A 22980-nucleotide genomic window follows, 5' to 3' on the forward strand; every position below is an offset into this window, starting at 1 on the left:
TGTTGTGCTGGTATGAGTGGATCAGACACAGCAGCGCTGCTGGAGTTTTTAAATACCGTGTCCACTCACTGTCCACTCTATTAGACACTCCGACCTAGTTGGTCCACCTTGTAGATGTAAAGTCAGAGACGATCGCTCATCTATTGCTGCTGTTTCAGTTGGTCATCTTCTAGACCTTCATCAGCGGTCAAAGGACGCTGCCCACAGGGCACTGTTTGCTGGATATTTTTGGTTGGTGGACTATTCTCAGTCCAGCAGTGACAGTGAGTGGACACGGTATTTAAAAACTCCAGCAGTGCTGCTGTGTCTGATCCACTAATACCAGCACAACACACACTAACACACCACCACCATGTCAGTGTCACTGCAGTGCTGAGAATGATCCACCACCTAAATAATACCTGCTCTGTGGTGGTCCTGACCATTGAAGAACAGCATGAAAGGGGGCTAAAAAGTATGTAGAGAAACAGATGGACTACAGTCAGTAATTGTAGAAGTACAAAGTGCTTCTATATTGTAAGTGGAGCTGATAAAATGGACAGTGAGTGTAGAAACAAGGAGGTGGGTTTAATTTTATGGCTGATCGGTGTATATTGACCTAAAAAAAATTCATATTACTATATAATGACAGTAATGAACCTATAGGGCATAAAAGTGTATTTAAAACCCTGTGGTGCTACTGGCTGGTCAGGCATCTACATTCAGACATGACTGGCTATGTGTTGGTTGGGGGAGAGCGGCTGATGGATTGCATTCATTTACATTTACGGCATTTAACAGACGCTTTAATCCAAATCAACTTACAATACTGTGACGGTATATTGTCTAAGCAATTGAGGGTTAAGGGCTTTGCTTAAGGGCCCAACAGTGGTAACCTGGCAGTGGTGGGGCTTGAACCAGTGACCTTTCGATTACAAGTTTAGTACCTTAACCGCTAGGCTACGACTGCCCTGCATTCAGTGATTCCAGGAAAACTGTACCCGGTGTGACCCTGACCAGAATAAAGCGGCGGTAAAACATGTTAATGAAAGAAAACTACATTTATTCCACATGTTAAAAAAATAGACCTTTATTACATGACACATGACATCCATTTGAAGCATTCATAGATGCTAACATTAGCCTTGTGCGTTAACAGTATACACATCAAGGGATATTTGAAATTAAGTTTACAAAAAAAAGCCTAGCAAAAAACATGATCACAGGACGTTACCACTTATCAAATATAGGTTATTTTCATATCCAGTATCTGACATGTAATAGCCTAGACTCGTCAAATGCATACATCATACATCATACATAAATATACAGCAAGGTTGAACATCCCAGTTCATCCGTCCAACTCGAATCCACTCACGCACATACAGAGCCACGTGAACACCTGAAGTGAACATGTGTTTTCCTAACTGTTGCGATCATTCTAACATTATAACTGTTTTAATTCTTTCAATAAGGGGCATTCGGGTGGCACATGGGTGTATTACGCTAGCCCACCACCACCGAGGTCTGGGTACGAACCTCAGCGGTGCTATCGGGTGGCTGGGCTTCTAAATTGACATGATGTCTGAGGTGGGAGGGAAGGGATGGCCGAAGCCCTGCCACGGATTGGCGCCCTGTACAGGGTATTCCTGCCATGCGCTCAGCGTTTCCTGTGGGAACTGGGCCCACTGCAACCCTGACAAGGTTAAAGAAATTGATATAATTGACATGAAATGAACATTTTAAAAACGTCACAGGTAAACCAAAACATTTAAATATACGCAATACAAAATCTCTTTTAATTTGTTGTGCAAAATCCCTTTTCCCTGGATCTTTAAATGTGTTATTGAGCATTAATACAGCTCTATACGATGGGCTCATGTTAAACATCCAAACGAATCATTTCATTTCAGGTGATTGTTTTTGGGAAGTGAAAACAGTGTGATGTTCACCTACTATTAACTATAACGTCTGATGAGTGCACATTTATTACATTTGAATGCCACAAACATGGCATTTGAAGACCCACATAGTCCGGTCATCCCGCCTTAGCAGAAACGTGCCAATTATGCCCGCTAAATGGCGCCCAGCTGACCGGTGGCAACGGCGAGTTTTCGACCGAGGAGTTCAGAATCTTGGTGCGCCACCTGGGCGCCTATTATGATTTTAACGTCATGTTGGTTACATTCATGACGGGGCGGCACGGTGGCTAAGTGGGTAGCACCGTCACCTCACAGCAAGAAGGTCCTGGCTTCGATCCTCAGGTGGGACGGTCCGGGTTCTTTTCTGTTCGGAGTTTGCATGTTCTCCCCGTGTCTGTTTGGGGTTTCCTCCAGGTGCTCCGGTTTCCTCCCACAGTACAAAAACATGCAGCCAGGCTAATTGGAGACACTGAATTGTCCTATAGGTACCGAGCCGCTAGGATGCATAAACCAGTGCATCGTAGTGCCGGTCCCAAGCCCGGATAAATAGGGAGCGTCGTGTCAGGAAGGGCATCCGGCGTAAAAACTGTGCCGAATCAATAATGCTGATCTCGATCCGCCGGCGACCCCTAACGGGAGCAGCCGAGGAAATAGAGGTTACATTCATGTGTTATTGAGCATTAATACAGCTCTATACGATGGGCTCATATTAAACATCCAAACGAATCATTTCATTTCAGGTGATTGTTTTTGGGAGGTGAAAACAGTGTGATCTTCACCTACTATTAACTATAACTTCTGATCAGTGAGCACATTTATTACATTTAGATTAGGACAGAGAGTAGGTGATTTAAAAAAGACTGAGTTAAACATTATTTCTAATAGGATAGAAATCTGGTTTGTGGTTTATTATTATTAGACAATTCCTGGATGTGTCACACTTGGGTGTGCCATGTTTGTGGCATTAACATTTACAGCCCTGACCTCATAAAATCAGACAGTATTGACACGATTGTTCAATTTCTACAATTTCAAACATCTGCTTGACGTTTACCCCTCCAACCTTCCTGCTTTGAAGAGTCTGTACCTTTTGCGCAGGTCTTTCCATGTGCTAATGTTTTAATCTCCCATCAAACATCAAATTCTAAAGATCTTGATTCTGTTGGACTGACAATTAAACCAACTTTTCCTGCACTGTTATTATCATTGCTTGTAATGATATGTTACCATCCCTGAATCAGAGCACTGTAAGATGCACTGGCCCTCATTAAGTCCACCTCAATAGAAAGGTTTCTCACCACGTCATTAAAATGAGTTCAAATCAGGATGAACCATCGATTCCTCTCCAACCTCCAACCGGTGCTGAAGGAAAAAGTCAAAACTAAGAGTAAAACAAATCCTGCTAAAATGTGGAGTAGAGGTTTAACGTTTGGTCCTTGCCGAAGCAGAAATAATGCACCCCTGTGCTGCCAGCAGGAGGCACTGACCATGGTGGTGAACAAGACAGCAGTTGCAAGTCACATCAGTCCGTGTACTCCGCAACGATCGACAGCAGAACTGTGATGTCGTCTGGCTTTCCTCCTATAAAAAAAGGTATTAAGGCTATTAATGGCAATATCACATTACTCAGTATCGTATAAACACCTGAATATAAGAAAATACACTCGCTATAGAGAGTAATAGAGACAAGAACAACTGCAGGGCAAAAAGGAAGAAAAAAACTGGGTCATCAGGTAAAACTGGTCGACAATGCTTTTAGTTGATGATATTAATAGACGTACATAGACAATCGTTTAAAAAAAGCAGTATTTATTTATTAATTTATTTAGATTAAGAATATTTTTATTAGTTATGCATTTCCTCCCAATTTAGCGTAGTCAATTTGACTTCCGCTGCTGGGGGACTCCTGATTGAAGTCGAGGTGGGTATATTGCTGCTCATGCCTCCTCCAGCCCTTAGCAAAACCCTTTTTTTCACCCGTGCATTCTGCACAGGCGCCTCTCTATCTGCTAATCAGGGTACTTACACAGAGTTTGAAGACCCCACCCACATAGTCCGGTCATCCCACCCTAGCAGAAACATGTCTGCTACAGGCACTGCCAATTATGCCCGCTAGATGGCACCCAGCCGGCCGGTGGCAACGCCGAGTTTTCGAACCGAGGAGTTCAGAATCTCGGTGCGCCACCTGGGCGCCTATTATGATTTTAACATGTACGGTACGGTAACTAAGTGGGTAGCACTGTCGCCTCACAGCAAGAAGGTCCTGGGTTTGATCCCCAGGTGGGGCGGTCCGGGTTCTTTTTGTTCGGAGTTTGCATGTTCTCCCCGTGTCTGTGTGGGTTTCCTCCGGGTCTCCGGTTTCCTCCCACAGTCCAAAAACATGAATTCAGGTTAAATGGAGACACTGAATCGTCCTATAGGTACTGAGCCACTAGGATGCATAAACCAGTGCATTGTAGTGCCGGTCCCAAGCCCGGATAAATAAGGAGGGTTGTGTCAGGAAGGGCATCCGGCGTAAAAACTGTGCCAAATCAATAATGTGGATCACGATCCGTCGGTGACCCCTAATGACAGGAACGGTAGGAACTCATTACACAAGATTCATCAGTTCAAGTTTAATGTCAAACACAGTCATGGACAATTTTGTATCTCTAATTCACCTCACTTGTCTTTGGAATGTTGGAGGAAACCCACACAGACACGGGGAGAACATGCATATTCATGCGACAGTGCTACCCACTGAGCCACCGTGCCGCCCTAAAAATGCAGTAAGCACTTTCCAAAAATAAGCTGCTCCAATGCCATGTACTAGAGACTAATCTAAACCATGGTCCACGGATCCAGTTACCTCTAACAGCTATTAAGGTATTCCTCCACTTTAAATAACTGCTGGCTTAATAGCTGCTGCACTGAGTGATGAGCAATAAACCTAATAGATTTCAATTCGTCATGCACTTCAGAAACAGCATGAAGTCTAAAAATCGAAATCAAACGAGTTCCTTAAGCAACGCACTCCAGTTTCTCTTCCAGACAGCTGGCATTATATAATATGTTAGCATTTGACGCTGGTCAGCCTGTGTCTCATAACTTTGTACCTTTCAGCTGAAGAGGTCATAAGATAATTAATGACCCCTTCTCATGTGGCGCCAGGAGCATTTTTAGAAAGTGCATAGAGACCAGAACGTGAGGGCATGCAGCAAGCCTCGGTGTCCCAAGTGTTAAGTATGTCTATGCTTCAAAGGAAACATTATAAATAAACTTTTAACTTTTAATTGTAATATTTTTAATGTCATTATACAACCAATTTAAAATGTAATCAGATGAGTAGGACACTAAATGCTGATACACATTTTACATTTACATTTTCAGCATTTGGCAGATGCCTTTTATCCAAAGCGACTTACAAGACAGTATACAGGTCCTTCTCAAAAAATTAGCATATTGTGATAAAGTTCATTATTTTCCATAATGTAATGATAAAAATTAAACTTTCATATATTTTAGATTCATTGCACACCAACTGAAATATTTCAGGTCTTTTATTGTTTTAATACTGATGATTTTGGCATACAGCTCATGAAAACCCAAAATTCCTATCTCAAAAAATTTGCATATTTCATCCGACCAATAAAAGAAAAGTGTTTTTAATACAAAAAAAGTCAACCTTCAAATAATTATGTTCAGTTATGCACTCAATACTTGGTCGGGAATCCGTTTGCAGAAATGACTGCTTCAATGCGGCGTGGCATGGAGGCAATCAGCCTGTGGCACTGCTGAGGTGTTATGGAGGCCCAGGATGCTTCAATAGCGGCCTTAAGCTCATCCAGAGTGTTGGGTCTTGTGTCTCTCAACTTTCTCTTCACAATATCCCACAGATTCTCTATGGGGTTCAGGTCAGGAGAGTTGGCAGGCCAATTGAGCACAGTAATACCATGGTCAGTAAACCATTCACCAGTGGTTTTGGCACTGTGAGCAGGTGCTGAAAAATGAAATCTTCATCTCCATAAAGCTTTTCAGCAGATGGAAGCATGAAGTGCTCCAAAATCTCCTGATAGCTAGCTGCATTGACCCTGCCCTTGATAAAACACAGTGGACCAACACCAGCAGCTGACATGGCACCCCAGACCATCACTGACTGTGGGTACTTGACACTGGACTTCAGGCATTTTGGCATTTCCTTCTCCCCAGTCTTCCTCCAGACTCTGGCACCTTGATTTCCGAATGACATGCAAAATTTGCTTTCATCCGAAAACAGTACTTTGGACCACTGAGCAACAGTCCAGTGCTGCTGTTTCTGGTTCAAAAGTGGCTTGACCTGGGGAATGCGGCACCTGTAGCCCATTTCCTGCACACGCCTGTGCACTGTGGCTCTGGATGTTTCTACTCCAGACTCAGTCCACTGCTTCCGCAGGTCCCCCAAGGTCTGGAATCGGCCCTTCTCCACAATCTTCCTTAGGGTCCGGTCACCTCTTCTCGTTGTGCAGTGTTTTCTGCCACACTTTTTCCTTCCCACAGACTTCCCACTGAGGTGCCTTGATACAGCACTCTGGGAACAGCCTATTCGTTCAGAAATTTCTTTCTGTGTCTTACCCTCTTGCTTGAGGGTGTCAATGATGGCCTTCTGGACAGCAGTCAGGTCGGCAGTCTTACCCATGATTGCAGTTTTGAGTAATGAACCAGGCTGGGAGTTTTTAAAAGCCTCAGGAATCTTTTGCAGGTGTTTAGAGTTAATTCGTTGATTCAGATGATTAGGTTAATAGCTCGTTTAGAGAACCTTTTCATGATATGCTAATTTTTTGAGATAGGAATTTTGAGTTTTCATGAGCTGTATGCCAAAATCATCAGTATTAAAACAATAAAAGACCTGAAATATTTCAGTTGGTGTGCAATGAATCTAAAATATATGAAAGTTTAATTTTTATCATTACATTATGGAAAATAATGAACTTTATCACAATATGCTAATTTTTTGAGAAGGACCTGTACACTCTAAGCATTTGAGGGTTAAGGGCCATGCTCAAGGGCCCAACAGTGGCCACTTGGCAGTGGTGGGGCTTGAACCAGCGACCTTTTGATTACAAGTCCAATACCTTAACCACTAGGCTACAACTGCCCCTACACACCCAAGGACTGTAATGAAATCATTATTGTTTGTTCGTTTATTAGGATTGTAACATCATGTTTTACACTTTGGTTACATTCATGACAGGAACGGTAGTTACTCATTACACAAGGTTCATCAGTTCACAAGTTTATATCAAACACAGTCATGGACAATTTAGTCTTGCATGTCTTTGGACTGTGGGAGGAAACCGGAGCTGCCGGAGGAAACCCACGCAGACACGGGGAGAACATGCAAACTCCACACAGAAAGGACCCGGACCGCTCCACCTAAGGATCACACCCAGGACCTTCTTGCTGTGAGGCGACAGTGTTACCCACTGAGCCACCGTGCCACCCAAATCATTATTAGTCATGCCACACTACCAGCTTGTATTTTAAGAGGAAAAGCTCTCTCTTAAAATACAAATTACAATAAAATAAAATAAAGGAATGAGCAAATAGGAGATAAAAACAAAAGATGTTCACACATTGACACCAAACAACTAAGTTTACTACCGATAACAACTAGTGAACTGTATTTAATTGTATTTTCTCATTAAGTATGTCCAAATTTCCACTACAATTCAAACCTGAAAGCTTAAACTCTTCATGGTGGGTCGTCACATATGAAAAAGGATTTTACAAAACAAGCAAACCGGAATAGAGAATTATTATACTGAGAGACGTGGACACTAATATTGCCATGTGCTTAACTGTGATGGGCAAAAAGGTAGGAGCTTCTTTCTTGAACAATGTAACTGGCCCATGTGATCAGCAACAAACTGATTCAAGGTTTAAGGTGCTGATTTTGGACCTGTGTTTTGTACATTAGCTTCTGAACACATGTGCTGATATGTTTGTTTAATTCGTATTGCCATGTCAGCTGCGATGGCTATTATCATGGTTAACTAATAGATTATGTAAACGTTAAGGTGGTGGGTTAAGAGTGTTTGTGTGACTATGAGGGTCTAACTTATATGGTGTTTGTAATTGCAAGTGATTCCAAGAATGTAAGCAGGGTTTTTTTTTTGGGGGGGGGGGGGGGGGGGAGATTATGTTCTGATGGTGTTTATTTGTTGGCATGAGTAGAGGATGTGTTGGATAGAAGTTCTTGATTTACAGAGGGGGCAAGTGGGGTCCTGGTCTCCTTTAGGCAGGTGTGTATGGGTCAGTTTGGTGTGTCCTACGCGGCATCTTGTGTATATACATTGTTCCCATCGTTTCTTGGGGTACTGAGCTTTATCAGCGTTTATGGTAGGGTGGATCTCGTATAGTTTGTTGTTGGTATGCGTTTCCCATTCTCTTTGCCAAACTTCTGCAGCGTATGCTTTAATGGTTGGTTTGAGGTCAGATGGTGGGTAAGGACATTGTTGGAGTGGGGACGTTACAGCTCATGTGCTGATATAAAACTTACGTCAGGAACAATTCCTTTCCGCTGCTCTTATCAGGTGTTGCCGCATGTGTTTGATTTGGCACCGTTTTTACGCCAGATGACCTTCCTGGTGCAACTCTGTATTTATATAGGCTTTAGAACAGCAGTAAGAGTGGACGGTGGATGTGTGCCCCCTGTATTGCCCCATGCCTTCTGTATTTTTGAGCCCAACCCGGGATTTGAACCCTGAACTCTGCTGATACCAGCACTGTGGCTCTTCCCATTACGCCATTGTTATCACTATGACTTTTTAAATGATTTAACTTGACAGAATTGTTACTTAGGGTGGCATGGTGGCTCGGTGGGTAGCACTGTCGCCTCACAGCAAGAAGGTCCTGGGTTCGATCCCCAGGTGGGGCGGGCCGGGTCCTTTCTGTGTGGAGTTTGCATGTTCTCCCTGTGTCTGCGTGGGTTTCCTCCCACGGTCCAAAAACATGCAGTCAGGTTACTTGGAGACACTGAATTGCCCTATAGGTGAATGGGTGTGTGTGTGTGTGTGTGTGTGTGTGTGTGTGTGTGTGTGTGTGTGAGTCTGCCCTGCGATGGACTGGTGCCCCGATGTAAAGCTGGGATAGGCTCCAGCACCCCGTGACCCTTATTCCCCCCCGTGACCCTTATTGGATAAGTGGTTAAGAAAGTGAGTGAGTGAATTGTTACTCACCTCTTACGTTTAATCCATTATCACAAGCAAACTGTGCAAACGGTGACATGTAATTGGGGTCGTATGCTAAAACATGGGCTTGCTCCGCAATACTCTTGGCTGTCTGCTGGATGCTCTCGTAATTGGCGTTCTAGAAAAGAATGTGCAATTTTAAAACCTCAACTTTCACTTCTCTATTACATTGTGACCGTCAAACTAAAACAACAGTACCTTGAGTTTTTTTAGTTCTTGTAGAATCATGTAGTCTGGCATGTTGTCAAAGAGTCCATCTGTGGCTGTGAGGATGATGTCTCCTAGCTGGACATCAAATGATGAGCTGTCGGCAGCTTCAGGGCTAAAAGAACAGAAGAACATACAGTCGTTAAAATAATAAATTTGCATAGTGTTGTTAGTTTTTGGTCTCATTTTCTTATTTATGTTTAGATCAGGGCTCCGGTGGTGGCGGCACTGGGCAAAGACGCAACACATCCAGTTTTTGTGCATAAGAGTTATTTGTATATTTGTTGCTGTACTTATGCACAAAGCTTTTGCCAAATAATTATGAACTCAATGGGTTAACAACACTGCTTTAAAAAACTCTGTGACTGTGCAGTAACAAGGCAGATTGCACCTCACCACTGAGGCATCAGGTGTAGCCTCACATCTGAACTGACAATAAACCCAATTTCAAGGATGCTGGTAGGTAGAACAATGCAACAACACAGTTCTTCAGGGAAAAAGGAACGAAAAAAAAACTGGACCAGTTCAAGTCCGGCTCCTTCCAACAGAAGAGCTGGCAAATCGGTGAGGAAGAAACAGTGGTAAATAGAAACACCTCCACCTGGAGTAGGGCTGCAACTATCAATTATTCTTGTAATCGAGTATTCTATCGATTATTCCAGCAATTAATCGAGTAATCGGATAAGAAATACTTTTGCTTTAATAAAGAACAAAAATAAATACATATAAGATTAAATAAGACGTGTCTCTTAAAACAAACTGTACATTTTTATTCCTTGCATACAGTACAGTTTAAAGAGAACATTTTTGAACTGTGAAAACAAATGCATAAATGTTATACTGAGTTTTCGTTTTTTCAGCTTAAAATGATCTCAAACTTTCTGTGGTTTTCTCTGTCCAGTCTCCTGTTCGCTATTTTCTCTCTTTCTATATTTTGCAGTTCGCGCTATCAAATCTCGGCTGCGTCCTAAATCGCTATGTTCACACTGAACAGTACGCAGAAGCGGTGAGCGTGTCCAAATACATAGTACTCATTAAACTGTACGCAAAAGTACCTGTTTAAGTATGAGATTTCGGACGCAGCCCTCGGCTTCTTCACGTCACTGCCCACAGCGTAAACGCGTTGTGCAAAAGTGAAAGTCGTCCGTGCGAAACACCGTGAGCTGTATATAGTTGTATGGATTAAACGATGCCTCGATGCAAAAAATTTGAATCGATGATTTTAATAATCAATTTACTCGAGGAATCGTTTCAGCCCTAACCTGGAGCAAATCAATCCTCAATGAGGCACAGATTGCCCGATTGCATCGTGCTTCCTCTCCGTTTATGCCGATCCCTGCTCTGACCGAGGAGATCGGAGCTAACCCACGCCCCCTCCGACACATGGGCAGCAAGCCGCATGCATCTTATCACCCACACATTGACGAGTGTGGCGCCACCTAGCGTTGTGTACGGAGAGACACACCCTAACACGAACTCTTTCCTCATCTCCGTGTAGGCGCGTCTAATCAGCCAGCAGAGGTCGTAATTGCACCAGTCTGACAGAGAGAGACCCATATCCGGCTTAGTCCCGCCCTCCTGAACAACCGGCCAATCGTTGTTCATGTGGCCGCTCAGCCTTCAGCCGGCAAGGCAGAGCTGAGATTCGATACGATGTGTTCGAGATCCCAGTCTGGTTGAAGCGTGTGTTTTTAGCGCTGCGCCACCTGAGCGGCCAGTAAAACCTATTTTAAGCTGAATTCTCCAGCAACATACCTCCCTCAACTAACACAATCAAAAACAGATCAAGAAGCAAGTATGCTTTTCATGCCCTGTAGAACCTTTGCTCAGGAATCAGATCAGATCATTTGACCTGGATGTTTCCCCACAGCTTATTATAATTCCACATCGCACCGTATGAGCACATGTTTAGATTCACCCTGTAGCTTCAAGTTGAACTATTGCAAGGTCATTAACTCTGAAAACACTGGCCGTCTCTCAGTAAGGCCAGTCTATCCAAGCAAATACCAGGCACACGCTTACACAAGCATCCTGCTGTCCCTGAATTTAAAATAAATAATGAAATAAATAGGAAAAGCAGATTACGGATTTTGTTCAAAACATCTGGCCACAAATCACTCCTGGCTCACCAGTATAAAAGCAAACAGCAAATCATGTCAAGTTATACAGTATTTGTTGGTAACATTTTAATCCTGGACAGATTTTTAGTTATTACAGTTTTACTACAGTATACAATTAAACATTTACTGAAACAGTGGTTCAATTTCTCTATTGGGTAAATACGTACTCCACAAATCTCTTTCAAAATGAAACACAGCCCTCAAAACCACGTTCTCTCTTCTCAAAACTGATTCCTTCCACCAAAATAACACACACAGCAATCATACCCTTACGCTGATCTCTTACACAGCATCAATTAAACACTGATGTGATCAATTTAAAAACGTCCATCCAGATGGTCATGTATGTTTTTGCTTAATGAGGTCATGTTATGCATCAAGGTGTGTGGAAATACCTGTCCTTCTTGATTTGGTAAAATATTGGGTTTGTTTGATTGATTACTATGATTTTAGAGTCATGTTTTTCATCAGTTCAATGTCAAACACCATCATGGCCAATGTCAGTGTCACTGCAGTGCTGAGAATCATCCACCACCTAAATAATACCTGCTCTGTGATGGTCCTGTGGTGGCCCTGACCATTGAAGAAGAGGGTGAAAGCAGGTTAAAAAGTTATGTAGAGAAATAGATGGACTACAGTCCAAGGTAAGTGAAGCTGATAAAATGGACAGTGTGTGTAGAAACAAGGAGGTGGTTTTAATGTCTACAATTCATCTAACTTGCACGTCTTTGGACTGTGGGAGGAAACCAGAGCTCCTGGAGGAAACCCATGCAGACACGGGGAGAACATGCAAACTCCACACAGTAAGGACCCGGACCACTCCACCTGGGAATCAAACCCAGGACCCTCTTGCTGTGAGGCGAAAGTGCTACCCTCCAAGCCATCGGTCCGCCCCTTAGCATTTACAGCACTACATGTACACCGATCAGCAATAACATTATGACCACTGCCAGGTGAAGTGAATAACACTGATTATCTCTTCATCACGGCACCTGTTAGTGGGGGGGTGGGGGTGGGGGGGGGTTATTTGGCAGCGAGTGAACATTTTATCCTCAAAGTTGATGTTAGAAGCAGGAAAAATGGACGAGCGTGAGGATTTGAGCGAGTTTGACGAGGGCCAAAATGTGATGGCTAGACGACTGGGTCAGAGCATCTCCAAAACTGCAGCTCTTGTGGGGTGTGTCCCGGTCTGCAGTGGTCAGTATCTAACAAAAGTGGTCCAAAAAAGGAACAGTGGTAAACCGGCGACAGGGTCATGGGCGGCCAAGGCTAATTGATGCACGTGGGGAGCGAAGGCTGGACCTTGAGGTCCGATCCAACAGACGAGCTACTATAGCTCAGACTGCTGAAGAAGTTAATGCTGGTTCTGATAGAAAGGTCAGAATACACAGTGCGTCGCAGTTCGTTGTGTATGGTGCTGCATAGCCGCAGACCAGTCAGTTAGGAAGATGGTCCTAATGTTATGGTTGATCAGTGTATATGCAACACAAATGTCACCTATTTTACGTAGTATGTGGCAGAACTCAGTGGATTTCACCTATTTAAGTACAAAGAAAAACACTACAAAGAAAATCAGTGCACAGTGTTACTGCAATGCAACGTGCTCAGCCGATCTGAAAAAAAAAAAAACAATCACTCTGCACCTCGCTTCTTATCCTGAACAGGCCAGAGGAGCTCATCCAGATCTGCTGCGATGTTCTCCCTGGCCAAGCAGCAGGGGAAAAATACTTGGCATGGCGACTCTATCTCTGGCATCCATCTGCGTAAATGTCATCACATGCCACCTCTACTTCCTGGAGTAGTGCCACTTGCTCGTGTGGTCTGTGTTCCACCACCATAATGGAAAGAATTCGTCTACTGGATTTAGAAATGGGGAATATGGTGGAAGGTACAGCACTACTTGTTGGTGAACCAGTTGTGGACCAGAACAACAGGTATAATGTGTCTTGAATCAACACTAGCTGAGGATGAAACCAGTATACACCGATCAGGCGTAACCTTGTTTCTACACTCACTGTCAATATTATCAGCTCCACTTACCATACAGAAGCACTTTGTAGTTTTACAGTTACTGACTGCAGTCCATCTGTTTCTAGACTTAGTCTGCTTTCAGCCTGTTCTTCAATGGCCAGGACCCCCGCAGGACCACCACAGAGTAGATATTATTTAGGTGGTGGATCATTCTCAGCACTGCAGTGACACTAACATGGTGGTGGTGTGTTAGTGTGTTTTGTGCTGGTATGAGTGGATCAGACACAGCGGCGCTGCTGGAGTTTTTAAACACCTCACTGTCACTGCTGGACTGTGAATAGTTCACCAACCACAAACATCTAGCCAACAGCGCCCCGTGGGCAGCGTCCTGTGACCACTGATGAAGGTCTAGAAGATGACCGACTCAAACAGCAGCAATAGATGAGCGATCGTCTCCGACTTTACATCTACAAGGTGGATCAACTAGGTAGGAGTGTCTAATAGAGTGGACAGTGAGTGGACACAGTATTTAAAAACTCCATCAGCGCTGCCGTGTCTGATCCACTCATACCAGCACAATCAGTATATGTATATATTATGATTTTAACTTCATGTTTTACACACTTTGGTTACATTAATGACAGGAACGGTAGTTACTGGTTACACAAGATTCATCAGTCCAAGTTTAATGTCAAACACAGTCATGTGGGAGGAAACCGGAGCTCTCGGAGGAAACCCACGCACATGGGGAGAACGTGCAAACTCCACACAGAAAGGACCCAGACCACCCCTGCTGGGAATCTAACCCAGGGCCTTATTGCGGTGAGGCGACAGTGCTACCCACTGAGCCACCCGTTTGATTATTTACAGTGCATTGATGATTGCCACAGAGCCGTACAGACTGCTAAGTAGTGTTGAAAGTAAAAGAAACGATTATTTGACTCATTACATTCACAGTCCAGCAGTGACAGCGAGGTGTATAAAAACTCCATCATCACTCATACCAGCCCAACACACACTAACACACCACCACCACCACCATGTCAGTGTCACTGCAGTGCTGAGAATGACCCACCACCTAAATAATACCTGCTCTGTGGTGGTCCTGGGAGAGTTCTGATCATTGAAGAACAGCATGAAAGGGGGCTAACAAAGCATGCAGAGTAACAGATGGACTACAGTCAGTAATTGTAGAACTACAAAGTGCTTCTATATGGTAAGTGGAGCTGATAAAATGGACAGTGAGTGTAGAAACAAGGAGGTGGTTTTAATGTTATGCCTGATCAGTGTATCATGTTCTATTTGAGTGCAACAGGTTCATGAGTGAGACTAACTGGTAATCAGTGTGTTGCATTTTGAAGGTCATTCTAGGTGACCAAAGTGTGCTAAATGATGCACTGTGATTTAATATGACATAAGAGTATAAACAAATGAATTGTACTTAAAGTTGAGCAGTTTGGAGTCATGTTGTTGATACATGTGCTTCAACTTTTCAGATGTGTGTCCACAGGTCCATTTGTGTGTATAAAATGGGGAAAATAATAATGCTGGAAAACTCTAAATGCTTCCAAAAAGATCTGCTGTTTTTAGATCCAGTCTTCTCTGTAAAGTCAGAGATCAGAGTAAAATGATCTATGAGTATGTAGGACGTTTTTTAAACGGAATACTAATTGTAGTTTCAACACGTGTGAGGTCCAGAATACTTGCTAGTTGAAAGTACACCACTAGGAAAAAAACTGCTTCTGTACACAAACCGGATTGGCTGATACACAGAGGACATCGAGTCCACCCCTGTGCCTTATAAAACTTTGGACGAACATTCTTGCTGGCAGCAGTTCAGCACCCGCGGTCTCCCCACCTTTCAGTTAAAATTCCCCTCAGTGATTAGACACAGGCTGGCTCGGTGTGTTCTGCTAGAACAAGGATTTAAAGTGAGGTGACTTCCTTTATAAGCTTACTGGCATGTGTTAAGATATACACCGATCAGGCATAACATTAAAACCACCTCCTTGTTTCTACACTCACTGTCCATTTTATCAGCTCCACTTACCATATAGAAGCACTTTGTAGTTCTACAATTACTGACTGTAGTCCATCTGTTTCTCTACAAGCTTTTTTTAGTCTGCTTTCACCCTGTTCTTCAATAATCAGGACCACCACAGAGCAGGTATTATTTAGGTGGTGGATCATTCTCAGCACTGCAGTGACACTGACATGGTGCTGGTGTGTTAGTGTGTGTTGTGCTGGTATGAGTGGATCAGACACAGCAGCGCTGCTGGAGTTTTTAAACACCTCACTGTCACTGCTGGACTGAGAATAGTCCACCAACCAAAAATATCCAGCCAACAGCGCCTCATAGGCAGCATCCTGTGACCACTGATGAAGGTCTAGAAGATGACCGACTGAAAAAGCAGCAATAGATGAGCGAACGTCTCTGACTTTACATCTACAAGGTGAACCAACTAGGTAGGAGTGTCTAATAAAGTGGACATTGAGCACAACACACACTAACACACCACCACCATGTCAGTGTCACTGCAGTGCTGAGAATGATCCACCACCTAAATAATACCTGCTCTGTGATGGTCCTGTGGGGGTCCTGACCATTGAAGAACAGCATGAAAGCAAGCTTGTAGCGAAATAGATGGACTACAGTCAGTAATTGTAGAACTACAAAGTGCTTCTATATGGTAAGTGGAGCTGATACAGTATGATTGGCCCGTGGCAGCATTCAGATCACACAGTCTGCCCAATATAGCGTGACATTACTGTACTGTAGCCTAATTACATCGGTTAGCAGGGACGTGTGGACACATGGCCTTCAATGATCAAATTCAGGTCCAGTAGAGATAATGAGCCAAACATCAGCATGAGAGTCTAATCAAGAAGGGAATTATGTGATGTTTGTGTACTGTTAAGGGTTGATTAGTAGTAAAATGCTAAGTGTATGCGTTCGTTGTTGTTGTCAAAGAAACTATGTAGACAAATGATGCTGGCATTTCATTTTTGACATGTAAAAAAGGCTGGATTTGCAAGTCATATCTGTTTATTTAAGCAACTTTGATTCCGTTCCATCTGTTACAAAGCTGAAGTTAAAGGAGAACCAGAACTGTTCTTTACCTGTCATTAAGAACTGAGCCCTCCGCCTCTGGTGGAGCAATCGAAAGCTGGAAAGGGGTGTTGAAATAGTGCTGCTGCTCATCAGATCTGTGCACCACTTCTCCTCCCCGAACAACCAGAAAACCTGAATCGCCCAAGTTAGCCGTGTGGAGTCGATGGCTTTGTCTGTCCAGCATCACTATACACGCTGTGCTGCTTCCTAAAGCAAACAGAAAACAGCTAATTAAATATAACTTGTGTGCACGATGACACGGATCTGTACAGCTTAATATCAGTCTCAGAAAACAAGGAGGATATACACCCATCAGCCATAACATTAAAACCACCTCCTTGTTTCTACACTCACTGTCCATTTTATCAGCTCCACTTACCATATAGATGCACTTTGTAGTTCTACAATTACTGACTGTAGTCCATCTATTTCTCTGCATGCTTTGTTAGCCTCCTTTTACGCTGTTCTTCAATGGTCAGGACCCCCCACAGGACCACTACAGAGCAGGTATTATTTGGGTGGTGGATCATTCTCAGCACTGCAGTGACACTGACTTGGTGGTGGTGTGTTAGTGTGTGTTGTGCTGGTATGAGTGGATGAGACACAGCAGCACTGCTGGAGTTTTTAAACACCTCACTGTCACTGCTGGACTGAGAATAGTCCACCAACCAAATATATCCAGCCAACAACGCCCCGTGGGCAGCGTCCTGTGACCACTGATGAAGGTCTTGAAGATGACCGACTCAAACAGCATCAATAGATGAGCGATCGTTTCTGACTTAGGTAGGAGTGTCTAATAGTGTGGACAGTGAGTGGACACAGTATTTTAAAACTCATACCAGCACAACACACACTAACACACCACCACCATGTCAGTGTCACTGCAGTGCTGAGAATGATCCACCACCTAAAAAATACCTGCTCTGTGGTGGTCCTGTGGGGGTCCTGACCATTAAAGAACAGGGTGAAAGCAGGCTAAAAAAGTATGTAGAGAAACAGATAAACTACCGTCAGTAATTGTAGAACTACAAAGTGCTTCTAAGTGAGTGTAGAAACAAGGAGGTGGTTTTAATGTTATGGTTGATCAGTGTATATACCATGACGTCACTGACACTACAGCAACATGATGGTGAGCCAGAGCGAAAGCATTTTTATTACAAATCGTTTTACATGATTTTTTCCCCAAAATAAACTCTAACACAATTAATTCTACGCAAACCTGTCAAAAGTAGAGTGTCGCATGCCTACTTCAATTCTGTATTAACTCTACCCTGAATAAAACAATTATGTATCATCTTCTGCTTATTTGACTGACACTTTTAATATTATTAGACTTATTAATCTATGGGCTGAAATCCAACACTCACCTAACAGAGGTGCTTTATTCTGGAGGAGCTCATAGTAGCTGGTGGTTAGGATTCCTACTGGATTGCTTGGCACAAAGCGGCCTTCCTTGACCAGCCTTTCGCACGTCCTCATGAGGGTTCCAGAAAACAAAGAGGGATCGACACCATAGTCCCGCCAGCCACCCACTCCATCGGCCACACCTACGGGAGAAAATAGGAAGAAGTGGAAGACTGATAAGAATACGATAATTCAGATACTGTTTGACTAAAAATGTGATGACAGACAGACGAGTCCCTGACTGAAAGTACAGTGATGATTGCTGGCACACAAAAAGGAAAGCGGTTCTGGAAAGATAAAAAGGCAAAGACTTGAGAAGGTCCTTGAGTTATTGTTAAGGGATTTCGGAGGTCATTGCAATTACCAGCCTGTTATTTGAATTCCAGCCCTGCTAGCTGCCCACGAGATTTACATAATGCAAAGATAATGATTTATAATCATGCAAAACCTGCGTATTCTTATGAACGTCACAGTTCAGTCAGAACTCTTGGATGTAACACCACAGCACCAGTAAAGATCACTGGCATTCAAGCAACATAAAATTTAGCCTTTAAGGACAAACATGCCAAACTACCTTGTTTTTGTCAACTTGGCGACTTTAACAAACCCAGATGGATTAATGTCCATGATTAATCTGCGCTCACACTAGCAGGCAACAAGTTGCTGTTAAAATATTTGATAGTAATTGGCACCAATCCGATACTCTGTCTTGGTATCCGTCCGATATTGGCCCAAATCACTGGATCGGATATCGGAAGGAAAAAAACGTGTAATCCGATCCGATACTGTTCCTTAATGTAAATAACACTTAATGTAAATAACACTTAATGTAAATATTACTTAATGTAAATAACACTTAATGTAAATAAGGCCATTCAGAAATGAAAACACACTGATCTACTTAAACTTTTAGCATTTTAAAAAATCATCTACTACTGCCACATCTAAAAACACTGTTTTATGGTGTGTCGTATAAAGTGTCTACAATTGGAAGATGTGGATGTCAATCAAACACGATGGACCAATTAGAATTGACGCAGAATTTGGTGGTTGAAATTTTCCGTTAAAGTTCTGTCACGTTTATAGATTATTAAAAACCAAAGCGCGCTAATTATTAAACCCTGCTGGATTTTGTCTGTGGCTAAACGGGAAACAGTGTAGTTTGTTTTATTTCATAACACTAATGGATTAATCGTTGAGAATGTGAGAGATCTCCAAGCCGGGACAAGATAGATAAATTTTTTTATTTTTTTATTATTTAATTGTTTCATTTTTATTGTTTATAAATAAAATATTTGTATTATATATAATTTTTTCGCTGCCTCTTCAAGGTGTAGACTTGAGAGTTGACAGATCTAGAATTTTATATTGAAATTATAATTTATTTGTTAAATACAGATAAAGTTGCACTTTAAATTTTATTTTAAATGTTTGTACGGTGCTGTTAAACAAGCCAAAATGCTGCTAAATGTTCTGTGTGTAAAAGTAAAAATAAAAACAGCAGTTTTGTATAAGTGTGATGTAGCTTCTGTATTTATTCCTTTAGAATATTTATTTCAGTCTGAGCATTGTTATATAGATAGCTACTTTAACCATGGTGCATTGAGAGAAATGATGGTATCGGATTGGTATCGGCAGATACTCAATTTGCAGTATCGGTATCGGACATAAAAAAGTGGTATTGAGCCAGTCCTAGTAATTTAGTAAGCGCTGTTCCAACTATTCTGAGTGCATCATCTGAATTCCACATGCTAGATAGTAAAACTGTTCCCTGTACAGATCTACTGTTGCTCTGTTGAACTTTTTTCCTTTCTCATATGCACTTCCCATATACGACCTGTAACGCCATGTCCAGACATACATCATTTTTTTAAAGTGCAGTAAATAAGTCTTAGACCCAGGCGCTCAGGTGACGCAGTGGTAAAGTATGATAGCCCACTACTGCTGAGATCCGTGTTACCAGGTTTAAATTTCAGCAGTGCTATCTATCAGCCGGTCTGGTCAGGTCTCTAAGTGCACAGGGTTTTCAACTTGTGATGCAGGGCTCCTCTGGAGTAACTGGACCCGGTACAAGAAGATAGATGGATAGATGGATGGATGGATGGATGGATAGATAGATATAGACAGACAGATAGATACAGACAGATAGCTAGGCAGACAGAGAGATAGATAGACAGATAAAGACAGACAGACAGTTGGATAGAGAGACAGACAGATAGATAGACAGACAGATAGATAGATAGAGACAAACAAACAGACAGAGTGATAGATGGATAGATAGATAAACAGATAAAGACAGAGACAGACAGACAGACAGAGATAGATAGACAGATACTGTACATACAGATAGATAGACAGACAGACAGAGACAGATAGATAGACAGATACAGATAGACAGACAGACAGATATATAGATAGACAGACAGATAGACGGACAGATGGATAGACAGACATACAAATAGATAGATAGACAGACAAACAGGCAAATAGACAGATAGATATACAGACAGACAGAAGGATAAATAGATAGATAGATAGATAAATAGATATATAGACAGACAGACAGACAGACAAATAGATCTTTTGAAGATAGACAGGTAGACAGACAGACAGTTTATTGATCCCGAAAGAAATTAAAAGTACAAAAAAAATTACATTTACAGAAAGTGGCTGGTGAGTGTTTTTTTTTTTTAACCAGTGCACCTTTAATTTTGGAACAAATAACCAAAATTGTATAATTATTAAATATTTTGCTATCTAAGACATGGCTAATGTTAGCAAGGGCAGCTACAACCATCCGCAACACTGTATTGTTTCAAAACAGGGAAGTGAATTGTGATATGTAGATAGCTAAGCTAAATAAGCTGTAAAGTGCACACAATACTAATTCAGAAATATCCGATTTATATATAATAATAATAATAAATACTGTGTATAACTAAATAACGGCGTTTTTAAAAGGACACGGTGTGACGGGCGGGTAAACTTGATGAGAAGTGAAATTTTGAAGGCTTTGTTGGCATGCCGACATGTTTTGCGGTGCAAGCTAACATGCTAACATGCTAACGAAGAGCTGAAACGACTTACCCAAAACATCGGCGGATCTGTGTCGGGCAATAAAACAGGCATCATCGCCGTAACACATGCCTTTCTTTAAAATCCCCTTTCTAAAATCCTTCCCATATCCAAAGCTAGCGGATACCAGGCTGTAATCGCGGCTGTCTGTTTGGGAAAGGCCGCCGATGACAGCCCGGGCCAGAAACCTTCCGTATGAGAGCACGGACAACATCCCCCGAGCTCCAGCTTCAGTCCGGGCTCCGGTACACGGGCTCAGCCCGCTCAGTGGGCTCACAAAGCCGCTGTCCGACCCGCCGGTGAGCTGGAGGAACAACCGAACCGATCCAGAATCCAGCCCAGAACAGTCCGGTGATGCTTCTCTACGTTCTTATTTCTTCTCCTCCCTGCGTGTTATTGTTATATAACCGCGTCCACACTTCACACAGACCTGTCCGTGTATTATTTAGTGATTTAAAGCTGTCCGGAGGTGGGTGAACTCCTGCTGCTCTGGCTCCATTCCGCAGTTCTTTTATTTGCCCCGCAGTTCTTTTATTTGCCCCGCAGTCCCGTCCGCTCGCTTCTAGCAAAACTCCCCAGTCTTGTGACTTGTGACGTCACACAGTTTTACGCAACTCGGATCGCTTTACCTTTCACGGCCGCTGCTCAGAGGTCACGTGACCTCACTGCACACGTCACAGCACGGCCATGAGGGGGGCAGGGGTGGGATTCGGGGGTAAGTGGGTGACCATACACACACACACACACACACACACACTCAAACTCAAAAGAAGCTTTATTGGCATGACAAACAAGGACATTCGTATTGCCAAAGCAAGTTACAGAGAAATATTAAAAATAAAAATAAGAAAGAACAAAAATATACAGAACAGTTACATGTGCAAAAATATAAAATAGAATAAAATATTAATAAAAACAGTGCAAAATAATAACAATAAAAACAAATAAAACACACACACAACAAACGTTTTTTTTACTACCTCAATATTGTAAATGTCACCTTTTTAATTGTTATTATTTTGCACTGTTTATATTAATATTAATATTCTATTTTATTTTATATGTTTGCACCTATTGTAACTGTTTTGTATATATTTGTTCTTATTGTTATTTTAATTTTTTTATTTATCTGTAACTGAGCTTCGGCAATACGAATGTCCTTATTTGTCATGCCAATAAAGCTTTTTTTGAGTTGAGTTGAGTTTGTGTGTGTGTGTGTGTGTGTGTGTGTGTGTGTTAGTATTTACTGGTGCAAGAGGAGGACGCAAAGCCCATAGTACCAACAAAAGACACTATAATAAATATTCTAATATTCTGGGCAGCTGTAGCCTAGTGGTTTAGGTACCAGTCCAGTAATCAGAAGGTTGCCAGTTCAAGCCCCACCACTGCCTTGGTTGCAACTGTTGGACCCTTGAGCAAGGTTTTTAACCCTCAATTGCTTAGATTGTATACTGTCACAACTGTAATCCGCTTTGGATAAAAAGAGTCTGCTAAATACAGAAAATGTAAATGTAATTCCAGTAATAAATATTCTGATTCGAACATTTACATTAACAGACTGAGGGATGTAACTACAGGGCGTGGCGGGTGGGGACCCTCCATGACATGAACCCCCCACAGCACTGTACCCCCCCCCCCATTGCTTTTATATATATATATATGAAATTTGTTAAGGGGGCCCAACATTTTTTTTGCACTGGGGCCCATGAGCTCCTAGTTAAGCTGCTGAATGGACTCACAGTATATTATATTCTACTATAATGTTGTATAGCTGTACATTTATATCGTTATCTGTATATATTGAACAGATGGTGCTAATCTATGTAAGTAATGTTTGTTTTGTATTTAATGTGTATTAAAACTGTGAGGGACTATGCACCCAAGTTTTTCACTCACCTTTTACATGTGTTAATGTGACGTGACAATAAAAGTGATTTGATCTGATTTCAACTTGATATGCAAATTTGCACATAGTATTGTTT

General features: G+C 42.3%; 1 protein-coding gene across 1 annotated transcript; it reads right to left on the reverse strand.

The window, feature by feature from the left end:
- Nucleotides 1–1053: 1053 nt before the first annotated feature.
- On the reverse strand, nt 1054–21557 carry pptc7a (protein phosphatase targeting COQ7 a). Its single transcript, XM_062998878.1, has 6 exons — nt 21011–21557; nt 17887–18066; nt 16528–16726; nt 9308–9431; nt 9098–9227; nt 1054–3482 (listed from the first exon to the last, which is right to left on the reverse strand). The coding sequence occupies exons 1-6, from the start codon at nt 21210–21212 to the stop codon at nt 3424–3426; spliced, it is 894 nt and encodes a 297-aa protein (XP_062854948.1). The 5' UTR covers nt 21213–21557; the 3' UTR covers nt 1054–3423.
- Between the last annotated feature and the right edge of the window lie 1423 nt (nt 21558–22980).

This window comes from Trichomycterus rosablanca, chromosome 7, assembly GCF_030014385.1.
Source record: "Trichomycterus rosablanca isolate fTriRos1 chromosome 7, fTriRos1.hap1, whole genome shotgun sequence".
In the NCBI taxonomy this organism is placed as follows: Eukaryota; Metazoa; Chordata; class Actinopteri; order Siluriformes; family Trichomycteridae; genus Trichomycterus; species Trichomycterus rosablanca.